We start from the raw sequence: 13,171 nt of genomic DNA, 5'->3' as shown, positions 1-13,171 counted from the left end.
CGCCGCCTTGGCGCCATTAAGGCGGATGGCGGAGCGCGTTCAGAGTGGTGCTGTGAGGAGTGGCTTCTGTGGCGGCTACTTCGCGACAGCCAGGAGCGCTCAGGGGAAGGAGCTTCTCACACACGAGTAGAGATTTCCATTTCTGAAGGCTGGTTCGGTCAGCAGTAACGTCAGCGTGTGTAGTCGCTGAGAGATGTTATAAATCTATACAGTTAATAGTTGATGGGTGGTTAAACAGCAATTAGGAATAGCCTGGCCCAAAGGTGTGCTGGCCTTGGGGGTCACTGCCCAGCACCCGCCTGTGTAGACATGAGCTCAAAGCAAATGGCTCAAAGTGCTGATACCCAGTTTTGGGGCAGCACGAGTAGAACTTTTTGAAGGAGTCACAGCGTGCTGCTTCACCTCAAGGCCAGGGAAGACGGTATCAGCATTAGGCTGTCAGTGACATACTTGGCATAGTGGAAAGCAGATAGAGAGGGAAGAAAAGGTAAACATCCTACTGTGGGTATGCCAAGTATGTCCTGATGTGCTAGTGTCAACCAAAAGGAAGGAAAATAGCCTGAAAGTGATCTCTAGAGCTCAATGAGGGCTATTGACATACCAAAACTCACTCCTGCCTGTATGGAAGTGAGGCAGCAGTGTCTGCGCTCCAGAGCCTAAAATCTTCAGCATCACAAACCTGTGCCCAGCAAAGAGAAAACAGCAATCAATCAGAAACTGCAGATGGAAGGAGTTTTGTAAATTGCTGTGTATAGAAATTTCTGCTTCGGGGTGTGTGGATTGCCAAACGCACAACTCTGCAGAGTTGAAAAAGAGGAGACCTTTGTGTGGGTTCTGGCACAGTGTGCTGATCGGAGAAGCACTTTCTAAGATCCCCATTTTGAGAGATCCAGATGAGCCCTTAAATTAGCCTTGCTCAGTACAGCTCGTTGGCACTGGCAATGGAGGGAAGAACAGAAACCAAACATCCAGGGATGGGGCAGGGGATCTGCTGAACTGGTGAGTACAGCCTCCTTAACAGTCACCTGGAGTGTAAGACTCACATGTGGATGCTGTGGTTTGCAAAAACACGTTAGCCCTTTGAGCCTGTTTATGTGACTAAAAGGTTAAAGCAGGCAGTGAGGAATATGGGGAATGGCCGGTGCAAAATTCCCTGGGCACTCAAAGGAGTAAACCCCAACAATTTATCCAAACTTGGAATCCAAGTGAGTTCAATTGCTGGAGCTTAACTGCTGCATAACCGTGCCAAAAAATTCCCCTGTAAGCCCGATGTCCCCACAGGGTGGCACTCTGACCTCTTCTCTCACAAACAGCTCAGATGGCCCTGAAGTGTCTTCCTCTAACGGGACATCCTCCGGCCCTTCAGATGGCTCAAATTTCATCTGATAACTCATCATACTTTAGGACAGATAAGGCAAATCACTCAGACTCCATTAAGGCAGGCAATGGGATCAAAGAGAAACCCTGGTTTTGTTTGTGTTCTCATTCACCACTACAGATCTGTTAAAAGCAGTCTGCTGGACCCTATAGGATGATCCAACAGCAATGCTCCAGGTGTTAGAAACTATGATGATGACTCATAACTCCAACAGGGGAGATGTGCAAGGACTGTTAAATGTATTCTGAGCGTGGAGGAAAGGAGGATGGTGGTCCTGTGGGCAGCGTCACTGCTTCACCAGTTCAAACTTGTCTGTAATTCTTTGGAAAGTATTTGCATTTATAAGATGCTTACTGAGATTCTTTTCTTTGTACAGTACTCATCTATCCCACTTAGTTGCTAGATGCCTTTTTTTCAATTCCGTCACATCCAATTATCCCATCTAAAGGTCTTGCTAAGCTGCTATTTGCTACTTGTTCCTGTTGTTACTCCTGTTGCCTTCTACACGCACAGTTACTGTTAGATACTGGGTGTCACAATCCGGCACTTCCGCACAATGCAGCAGATTTCTTCCCTGCTCTCACTGCACTGCACTCTCCATTAACACTGTGGAGCTCTAAAATGCAGAACACATTCCTTCATCACAGAAAAACGGTCCTGAATTTGTCAGGATGAGACTTATGTTAGCCTGGCGTGGTACAGTGGCTGTTTGTCCCTATGGAGGCTTTGCTCACAATACAGAGCTGCTGCTACTGCCTACAGACAGGAATTAACGACACAGCTGATCACTTATGGTCAGTTCGGAGGAAGAAGCTGCCTTCCCCATGGCTGGGAGAGACTCAGAGCAGTGAAAAAGCACCATGAGCAGACATCTTCCTCACCCCGATCACCCACCAGCCCTCTCAAAATAGCTCATCACCTTCAGCTTTCCTACCGCAGCTGAAGCTCGCTCTCGCACGCAGCGCTACGGCAGCCTCCCCGCCTCAGCACGCCACGCTCTGACGGACGAGGCCACAAGATGGCGGCGGAGGCCATCACGTGCCCCCACGGCACCCAGTGCGCCTGCGCAGCTCCGCCCCCTGAGGGAGGCGAGAAGATGGCGGAAGCGGAGTGAGCGGCTCATCCGAGGTGAGTGTGCCGGCGGGACGTGCGGAGGAGGGGGAGCGGCAGTGGCAGCGGCAGGCCCGGGCCGGGCTGTGGCGGGGCGGGGCGCGTAGGCGGGGACCCGAGCCCTGACAGCGCTCGGCCGCGGGCAGGCCCGGGATGGGGGCCTCCCCCCGCCCCTCTCTCCGCCCGCCGCCGCGGGGCTGAGAGCGGAGCGGTGGGGCTGGGCTGCGGCGCGGCGGGGCGGTTGTGCCGGGCGAGGCCGCGGCGTGCGGGGGACCGTGCCCGTCCCGCGGGGCTGTCCGGGGGCTTCGTCCGTGCTCTGGGGCCGGGCCGTGCTTCAGGGACACGCTGCCCTGGGGAGCGTGGGCGGGGTGCCACGCAGCAAAAAACAAAAATCTTATTTTTTAGTCCGTTGAAAATAAAACCAGCCCCTTGTCGCTCCAGGTTTGGCACTCCGAGGTTTGGCCGAGGGTGGTTTGTGGTGTAGCTGAAGTGTGGAATAGAAGAGATTGTATCCCAGTGTCTCCCAGGTTCAGGTAGAATTGCTCCTAGAGATTGTGTTTATAGGGAATTGTCACTTTTCTTCTGTGTTCCATGTGGGTGGGAGTTCTAGGGAGAGGTGATGAATGAAATGAGTAAATATTTTAAACGTGAAAAAGCATACTGTTTTCCCCATAGTAACTGCAGAACGTCAACAGTGTTGGCTTTTACTGTGTTGCTTAAAGAAAGCTGAAGTTTCTCAGGTTGGAGCTGTGCCATGTGCATGCGCTGTGCTGGTGGCTTCGTGGTGTGCAGCAGCGGATGCTCTCTAACCTTTTTTGGGGTATTTGGTCTTCAAGTCTCAGAACAGGGAGAGAACAAAAACTTTTCGAATGTTTCCATTGTGTGTGGTGCATCTTGAAATTATGTGCTGTTTAATATGGTCACTATTTGAATAAATACTTCTAAATGCAGTTTTCTGTTGTGCTTTATATATTAGACTTGCCTTTATATGCACAGTGACTGTTCAAAGCCAGAGTTGTGCTAAAGCTCATCCCTCAGCGAGGACCTTTGAGATGCAGCTGCACAGAGTGTTGTGAACAGTCCTGGCTCGTTTATCAGACTCTGTAAGCTGGGAGTTTTGCCTTTTTGATGTTTTTGAGGAGTTAATGAACAATTTCAGAAGGTTGTATTTAATTCTGTCTGAGAACTGGCTACGGTTACAAATACAGCATTGTCTTGATGTACTTTTCGTTGCTGGAAAGGTAGCCTGAGAATTCCATAATGGTTTTCGTGCTTTCTGTTATAAAAGATCTGTCTGTTGAATTGTTAATGGATGCTGGGTTTTATTACTTGAAGTGTGCTTTGTCGATTTCCTTAAGCACCTGCCTTTCACTTTATGTAGGGAGAAGCTTTGAACGATGTCAGCACTGAGGCAGCTGAGTGTTGTTTCAGCCTACAGAGGGCAGGACGTCCCCATGCCAGGGCTGCCAGCTGCAGCTCGTTGTTTGCCATGCTGAGGTGGGACCCGAGGGGTGCCAGTTGGTGCCTGAGGAGGACTGCATGTGCACCTGGGTGCCAGGCCACACCATTGTGTGTTTTAAAATAAGACACTTTCAGGCAAAAGGTTACCAGCTTGTATGGGGTGAGCATCTGATTCAGCTACTGCAGAGAGATACGTTGCTCGTCTCAATAATAAGCTTTAAATGTGGCTAAGAGGTAAGGAAATTAAACATCCAATGTTGTTAGGCTAGTTTAAACAGTTGCGTAACTGCTGAAACAAGCTAGGCAAGTTGTAGGTGTAAATATTTTGATGTGCCTTTAATGCCCTCTGGAGGAAACAGAATTTTTTTTCAAGGCACTTTTCATCAGCATTGTGTGAAAATTCATTTGAAGTGGTTTCAAAAGTGATGTTGTTCTTGTTACGATTGAAGCAGTTAATTTGTCTCTGCTAGCTTGTGCTCTCCTGCAGGTGGATAAGTGGCATCTGGAATACACAACAGGTCTGATTGTTTTACAACGAAGCCGTTCTTTCCTTCACTTCTAGTGGTAGGTTCTGTGCTTTGAAAGCAAACTTCATTGCCACAAATCTTCATTGTCAAAAGAGAGCAGATATCCATACAGCGATGGGCATGAGGTCTGCTGGGGACCATGCATCCACTGAAGTTTGGCATTTCGTGTAACTGGCAATATGTGCAGTGCAAGTCAGTATGGAGAACTTTTTGGGAAGGAGGATGTTTTCTCTAAGTGTCTGTAAGACGTTTTTGGAGGGGCAGCTCTGTGTTCTGTTTTCAGCAGTGTGAGGTGGAACTCCCAAGTGTGCTCCTGGTAGATGAAGCACCTGGTGGGCCTTTTGTTAAGCACTTTGCAGTGCTGCTTTTTTGTTTCCTAGTGCATTGCAACTCTCTAAATGATTATTTATCCGAGCTCTTCTTTGTTGTAAAAAGGAAATATTTCTCCCTGCCTGCTTCTTTTTAAGTATCCTTTAAAAAGCAATAAACTGTAACTAAGCTATTTCCTGTTAATTGTAATACTGAAAGTGGAAAATAAAGCTAAGATAAACAACCCTTATACATTGAGATATGAGATTCATTTTGGTTCTAATGAGAAAATTTTGGGGGAGAGATTGTATTCTGCAACAGAATGCAGTTTTGTTAAGTTAGGAAAAAGTTGTCAGAGATGCTTTTAGGTATTTTTTTTCTGTGACTATTGCTGTATTTTGGGAGGCATTGCTGTAGGAAATAAAAGCCTCTTTTCAGTACAGTCTCATTCTATTTCCAATTAGAGCGTGTCACCAGTGATTTTAGCCAAGGAATTGTTTTGCTAAAGGCACACAACGGGCAGCTAGTGGCTTCTGCACTGTGCTCTGGGGAAGCAGGACATGGCAGTACAACTGTGCAGTGTGCTGGAAGTCCTGTGTGTGTTCCTGAATTGCTATTGCACAGGGATCCTATTGCTCCCTGTGATGCAACTTAGAAGTTCTACATAGAATCATAGAATGGCCTGGGTTGAAAAGGGCCACAATGATCATCTAGTTTCAACCCCCCTGTTGTGTGCAGGGTTGCCAGCCACTAGACCACATCTGTCTATAAATTCCGTCAAGTAATAGCTGACACTCTGAGTTCATCCATTTGCAAATTGTCTGTTGTTCTTCCCCAGTGAGGCTTAGATTTCCTCCTTCAAAATCAGTATGTAATGGCTTTTGTTTGTGAACTGCTTCCATTTCAATTCTAGCAGGCTGGACAAACACTGCTCAGCTATGGAGAATGAGCCAAGCACGACAACATGTTCTGCATCCACAACCACCATTACTACCACCTCCACGTCCCGGACACAGCTTCCACAGATATCTGTCTACAGTGGCTCTGACAGGCATGCTGTCCAGGTACTGGGACACCAGATGTTGTTTCCTGTCCTGTACAATGCTCTCAAAATTTTGCACAATACTTTACACAAAACTAGTGCACAAAATTAACTTTCCGTTCTTAATTGCCATCTTCTTTCTCAATGTCTGGCTTAATGTTTTCATGCTGTTTCATTACTGTTCACTAAATGACATCAGATCATGTAAGGATAGGACAGGGTACAGGCCTGTCTTCCAAATAATGAGAGAAAAATCTTACGTGAAAGTTTGGTTTTATCGGTATTCCATAAAGGCAGAGATTATTAACATAAAATTTTACACAGTAATAGTACAGTATAAAGGTTTTCATTTCACTTATGTTGACTACAGGGATCCAGAGGTCTCCTTGTGTGTGTAACTCTGCTTCTTGGATCCACCCCCATTTTATTGTTCTTTAATTAAGATCACCTGGAATTTTGTATAGCCTGTTCTGCTGGGTTTGATAATGAATCTCACGAACTATACTCATCTTCCAGAAGATGGAACACTGTGTGGGATGTGATCTGAGAGTGTAAGATGTGTACAATATCATTTGTGACACAACAACGCATTGCCCAGGCTTTATTTGTGAACCTGGGTGTATTTATAGTGACTGTGTTTGGTAACATTGTTGAGAAAAGTGGTGATGGAGCAAATTCAGTATTGTCTAATTGGTGTGGAGAGGCATTATTTGGCTTTACTTCCTCACACAGGTGAACTTCAGCATCGTGTTAGCACAGTGTGTACTTTATAATTGTAATAATTACCTACTGATTCATCACAGGTTATTCAGCAGGCCTTGCATCGTCCTCCTAGCTCAGCTGCTCAGTACCTCCAGCAGATGTATGCAGCCCAGCAGCAGCATCTAATGCTGCAGACTGCTGCTTTGCAGCAGCAGCACTTAAGCAGTACCCAATTTCAGAGTCTGGCAACTGTACCACAGGTGAGAGTGAAGATTGCTGAAAAATAGTGGTTTGCTACTTTCTGGAGTAGGACTGCAATTCTAGAGCATTGTCAAACATAATAACAGGTTAAGTGCCTGAGCTTTTAATGTCTCACAATAATTCAGTGTTATGTTTTAATAATTTTGTTCTTTTGAATTGTATCTTCCTCCAAACTATTTGGTGGATTTAGTCAGCCTTGTAGGTGCTCCAGTAGGCGTCCATTCCATGCTTTACTGCATACATTATAATGCATCATGTAAATCATCAAACAGGAAAAGATATGTATATTAAAAATAGACTGCTTCAGTCTTCATCCCATGATTTTTTTCTGAAAGTTAATGGGGAAAGCAGTGAATAGCCATGTGCTTTAGTAGAGTCTGATTCAAGTGGTGAACATCTGGTGTTTCTTGCCACTCATCTGGCTGTGTTTTAAGTAAAGGCAAAATTCAATTTTAACTCCAAGAGTGGAAATATAGGTAGTAAATGACAATGGTACATTGCATTTCTGAAGCAAAGCTTTTAATAGCCACGGAACATTGGATTAGATCTGTTCTGAAAATTCAAGCAGTGGAAGGCTTCCTTTGACCTCAGCTGACCGTGGGCTGACAATACTGTCTTGCAGAGATAGGTGGCTGGTAATTATTTTGTGTGAGGAAGCATTAATGCAGGTAAAAACTTCAGGGATACAGCTGTTCACTGGCAGAAGTAGGATGGACTCTTCTGTCTTCTTGGCTTCTACTTACATACCTTCTCCAGTAGGTCAAGATAATACATTGATTTATTTTTTGGGATAGATTTATACATGTGCTGTTATGGAGATACAGTGAAGAGGTTTAGATTGGGGAAGGCTAAGAAGTTTTGGTATGCAGTCTATTAAAATATCTATATCTAAATCACTGTCTCTGTATTCAGCTGAAGGTCAGGAATAGTGTACTGCTGTAGATACTTGTTGTGTGTCCATTAACTATAATTCCAGAAGATATGAGGATGTTCCTTGCAGCATTTATAAAACTTGTTTTAATTTTAGAGGCTTCTAATCATAATAAAAATTACAATGTGAGTTTTGAAAACAACAGTTTGTAATGATGTCGTATTATTATAAGTTCTGAACAGCATAGGTGATGAGCTGATCTGTTGGCTCCATTGCTAGCAGTTTGATAAACTTCACCTCTGGTAGTTTTTGTTCAGGTCTTGATCTGTGAGAGTCTGCCTGAAAGCTGGGAGGAGTTCAAGGCAGTTGACACCTTGCAGATGGCAGCTCCCAGTGTGGAGTTCGCTTTGAAAACCAGTCCCTGTGAGCAGTATTCCTGCTGCTAGCTCGGAGAAAGTTAGTGGTAGAGAGGAGTTTTTCTGACCGTTTATGCAATATTGTGAACATCACTTGAACATTTTTTGATTTCAGTATTTGACGCCTATTCTTGCTATCTAGGCAAGCCTGTCAGGTGGGAGGCAATGTACTTCCCCCACTGGGAGTGTCACTCAGCAGTCAAGCATGTCGCAGACCTCGGTACGTAACTGAACAAAGCCCTCCATCCATTCTCAACCCCTCTTGGTTATTCTATAACTATCTGGCAGCACAGAGAATACTTCAGTATTTAAGTTTGTGTGGTTAAACAGAGTACGGCGGGATCACCAAATAGCAGAATGATGACTGCAGTAAGTGTTGGCTGCACTTCCAGTGTCTGCCGCTAAGCCTGGTGTGAGCAGTTGTTGCTGGTTGGTGTTGGAGGCTTCCCTGGTCCCAGCCCGCTCTCAAGGGGCGGCCGCGCACTCGACGGGCGCGAGTGACTGTTCAGACTGCTGCAGGAATCCCTCCCTGAGCTCTCATTTCTTGATGGATTTTTTTCACATTAGTTTCTTTGGTCGGGGCACAGCTGTAGATTGAAATCACAACAGTGTATGCCACTGATTACAGAGCACTGAATCTAATGAATCCAAGTCATTTCTCATTTATATGAAACTGGTTAAAGTGTTTGTAGCTTTCATTCTTTTATTATCATCGTTTATCATGCATCTTTTATGCACTTTAACTTACTTTGTCCATATTCTAATCATGTGTTCGGGTTTGTTGTTAGCAGCTCTGTGTTCAGTTCATGCTGCATTTCTTTAAATAACATCTTCAGATGTGTGATTTGCACAGTCTCCATGTGCAGTTCTACAGCTGTCCTGAGTAGGACTTTGTTAGTCCTACAGACATCCTGCTTATTAATCATGCCCTCAAGCTGTTCATGGCTTCAGTGCATAGCTTCTGTGATGTAACTGTACAGCTTTTTTAAGCTCTCATAGCATTGCTTTGGCTTACAATTGTTAGAAGTCAAATTATTCATTCGTTAAATTTGGGAGAAAGTTTTAAAAGATATCTGATGTTAAGCTAACAGAATAATTGGGCTTGGATTTGCAAGGAAATCTTAAAATGATCGAAAAGAGCTGGGCACTTAACTCTGTTAGATGTGTTAGAAAAACAAACCAGCTTTTGCCTGATGCCAAAAAGAAATTTTCTATGAGCCTTTAATGTGAGATTATGAAGAGCTGTAGTTTCCAGTCATTTTTTAATGTGTATATGAGGAATCAGTCCGTGTTTGTCAGCACAAGTAGGCATCCTGGTCAAGTTTAATAACAAGCATCTCAGTAGCTGTCAGTCCAGGCAGATAACAAGATATTTTAATAATAAAATTCAAATGTTTTTCTTAAAAAATGACAAGCTTATGCTGTGTGTTGTATGAATATGTATTTCTATGAGGTGTATTTTTTTCAGATTTTGTAACATCATCATTTATGTTTGTTAGTGCTTGTTATCATGTACTGCTAAATATTCCTTTTAGTTTGAGAATGAAAATGTACGGTCTTGCCAGAAACCAGTTTTTTGATATTTGGCTCAATATGTTCTTGGTATCTTTACAGTTCAGAGCTTTCAACTGACCCTGCCATTTTTGTCAAAGGCTTTCTGGCTTTAAATCCTAGGATGATTGAATTTCCATGACAGAAGCAATATTTTTGTTTCCTTAGATTAACCTCTCCACCTCTCCTACACCTGCACAGATAATAAGCCGTTCACAGACCTCCAACACCACCAGCAGCAGCATTACCCAGCAGACTATGTTGCTAGGGAGTACCTCTCCTACCCTGAGTGCAAGCCAGGCTCAGATGTACCTCCGAGCACAAATGGTAGGTTTTGGCTACAGTCCTTAGGCTTGATGGATGGCTTGGGCTGTTTTTTCTCCCAAAACGATGCTGTTTCTGTTCTTGTTTTGTTTCTGGGAATTGCTTTGGTATTTTTCTTCACTTTCAGGTGGCGTTAAGAGTTTAGTTACTAATGTATGAATATCAAACTCTGGAACACTTCTGAAGTCAGAGAAACAAAAGGTTGCTATAGCTCAGTTCTCCATTTGAAGTCTGCTCATGTAGCCTGGTTTTATACGATTGTGAAATGGATCAAGCATAGGAAAAATAGCAACAGAACGTGCCTCTTTTCTGGCTGTGTGAGAGGGGCGTGCTGGAGTCTATCCATTTTCAGGACATGGCTTTTTCTGATATGCTGGTAACATCAAGAGTTCGCTTTCTTGCATTTAACTGAGATTCTCTCTAGAATTTGAGTTGAATGCATAGCTTTGATTCTCCTTAGATCTCTCCTTTTCTTATGAAAATCGTTAGTTCTTCTCATTTCCTATCAGTGTAGCATTTCTATTAAAGGGCAACATCTAGAAATCTTGTAATGTTTCTGTTTTTTTTTATTGAATACTATCTGTAGGCAGTCTGGTACCAACTGATCCCCGCCTGCAGTGTGTGAAATTTCATAGGAATGTCCAGCGTTCTACACGATGCCTTCCATAAGTCTTGTCTTTGTTGTACTGTGGCCAAAGAAATCAGTGGCAATTAGCCCTATTGATATACTGAAATTAGTAACTTGAGGTTGGTTGATTCTTGCAGTGTAACTTTAATTAGCATAGTTAAAGTTGATGACTGTTAAATCACATTTTGAGAGATTGGAAGATATTCAAAGCTTTCTTGCTTTAATATTGTAGGAATTGGGCTACTGTTGACTTTTTTTTTTGCCTTTTTTCACTCACTTGTAGAATTGGAAGGAAGATCCTTCTTAAAATTCTTATATAAAAGCTGAAAATGTGTATTTGTTCTACTTTTCTGAATCTTTAGAACGAGTATTTTTACCTTATTCATTTTAAGTTATATTTACTTAACATAGCACAGCAAATAAAGTTCATCTAAAGAGAAAAAAAAAACAAAAAGTAACTCTTAGAAGTTGTACATCATGATGTGTAACACGTGTTTCTCTTCAAAAGTACAGCACTGCTTTTCTTAGAAGTTTTATTCTGTTACCTGGTATTTTTTCTTGCTTAACAGCTGATTTTTACCCCTGCTACCACTGTGGCTGCTGTTCAGTCTGACATTCCTGTTGTCTCATCATCTTCCTCATCTTCCTGTCAGTCTGCAGCTACTCAGGTGAGCTTGTGTAAATTTCTTACGGTTGTGTCCAAACCAAGTGTGCCAAAACTGGGAAGTAGGGAAACTTTATGGTTAGGTTTTACTGAACTACAAAAATTAGTGATTATTCTATTTCTGTACATTTACAGTGTGCTCTCTTTTCTGTCATTGTGCATTTAGAGGTGATTGCATTATATGTAAGATTGGGATTCTGGGTATAAAATTTCAGCTTGAGGTAATAAGGATGAGAAGTAATTATGATGAATAACTTGATGCTTTCAGCTAAACTAGTATTGTTGTTTCAAATTATACACTGTCTGGAAAAACGTGGTACAGCACAGCTCCTCACAGGATGTTGGTCACTGTCTCCTGCTGTGAAAAGCAAACATTTGTCCAATTAACTTTTGTTTTCAAGAAAGATTTTCCCTTCTTTCTTAGCAGTTTCTTTTGAAGCTATTAGCAATGGATTTTGTTTGAATCCTTTTGGAAATCCAAGTAAATGACACTGGTTTGAACGTTCTCTTGTTGGCTGTTTTCATCACAGATGTTTACCTGTGCTTGTCTTCATGATTTACTAATTTCTCAGGTTCAGAACTTGACGTTGCGCAGTCAGAAGTTGGGTGTATTGTCAAGTTCACAGAACGGTCCACCAAAAAGCAGCAGTCAAACTCAGTCGTTGTCTTTGTGTGCTAACAAACCTGTAACCAGCACCAAGGGCATCCAACCAGAATCCTCAGACAGCAATAGAAAAGGTGACAGCCCAGCGCCGGAGTGTCGGAGTGCCCCAGTGACACGGACATCGAGCATACATCAGTTGATGACACCAGGTAGGTTGAGAGCAAGCTGTAGAACTGAAGTAGTTTGGATGTTGTGGTTATGTCTGAGTCTAATGCTTTCTGCCCAGGTTCTTTTAGTGTTCTGCAGTCACAGTACAAATGCAACATAGCAATGGCAATATACAGCTGAATCTCCGTGCAAGCATAGTTCTCATTACTGGTCACCGTGCATGCACACTTAAGATGAAGCAGTGAAAGCATATGTGGATTGTTTTCCCCAAAGTACATTTTGTTGGTCATCTTTTATGTTGTCAGAGTGTTTTTGTTCTGTTGGCTTTTTTTTTTTTTTTTTTTTTTTTTTTAGATTTCAGATAATTTTAAAAATCCATAGGTAATAGTTCCCCAGAAACTTAATTAAGCAGTAAATCGAGAAAAGCATGCAGTTGGTCAGTTGTGCATTTGCAGTGCAGGCCTTATGTTTGCTTTTTAGTATTCTTACTTTGAAAGAGTAAGGGTTGCATAGAGAATTGGTTTTAATTGTGGGGGTTTAGCTTGTCTTAGTAGCAGCTTTTAGAGAAATAAGACATGCTTCAGTTACTGAGCCCTAATACTTACAGAACTTGTTTCTGGATGGAATGAAGTCCATTTTTTGTAGCAGAATAAATAATAATTACTGGTGAGTCAGTGGTTCACTTAAATGTGATGCCGTGTCTCTGGAAGTTGTGCTGGTTTTAGACTTGTACATTTCAGTTTGTGATTCAAGTTCAGGAAGTATTTTGGTTTTGATTCATGCTGAGCTCTCACCATTTTGTATAGAGTGCCTTAATATCATTACCTAAATTTTAACTTGGCAGTTATGAACAAATCCTTTTGATTGTGTCTCTTCCATTTCAGTCTCTACTGAAACAGAGGTTAAATCCATTTAAAATTGGGTGAAATTCTTACGTAAAAGACTGGATCAGCAATAATCTCAAAACTAGAGCCAAAAAAGTGTACATACTTTATATGCATACATACAACAAACTTTCATATATATGTAAAAAAAGTGGCTGTAATTGCTGCAGTTTGCTTTCAAAATTGTTATATTCCTGTAAGTTCTTGTGTGCTATATGCTGTCAAATAAGGAATTTCTTAACTTGGATCTGAAAAAGTTGTGCTGGGCATA

General features: G+C 42.7%; 1 protein-coding gene across 11 annotated transcripts in view; it reads left to right on the top strand.

The window, feature by feature from the left end:
• Positions 1 to 2,429: 2,429 nt before the first annotated feature.
• PHC3 (polyhomeotic homolog 3) overlaps positions 2,430 to 13,171 on the top strand; it is a 30,680-nt gene continuing 19,938 nt past the window's right edge. For 4 of the 11 annotated variants that reach the window (XR_006169125.1, XR_006169126.1, XM_042820453.1 and 1 more), the window contains exons 1-7: positions 2,854 to 3,985; positions 5,702 to 5,849; positions 6,631 to 6,789; positions 8,220 to 8,297; positions 9,797 to 9,955; positions 11,150 to 11,248; positions 11,817 to 12,057. Coding sequence is in view for 9 of the 11 variants with exons in the window: in XM_042820453.1 (XP_042676387.1) it covers positions 3,978 to 3,985; positions 5,702 to 5,849; positions 6,631 to 6,789; positions 8,220 to 8,297; positions 9,797 to 9,955; positions 11,150 to 11,248; positions 11,817 to 12,057 (892 nt within the window). In the remaining 2 variants the exon portion in view is untranslated. The other 7 variants (XM_042820454.1, XM_042820458.1, XM_042820460.1 and 4 more) reach the window with 7 other exon arrangements.

The sequence above is a fragment of the Centrocercus urophasianus genome, unplaced genomic scaffold, assembly GCF_019232065.1.
Source record: "Centrocercus urophasianus isolate 14NV4802_14NV808 unplaced genomic scaffold, USGS_Curo_1.0 seq_19, whole genome shotgun sequence".
In the NCBI taxonomy this organism is placed as follows: domain Eukaryota; kingdom Metazoa; phylum Chordata; class Aves; order Galliformes; family Phasianidae; genus Centrocercus; species Centrocercus urophasianus.
The sequence above is the reverse complement of the archived record's forward strand: the minus strand, read 5'-3'. Positions and strand labels throughout refer to the sequence as shown.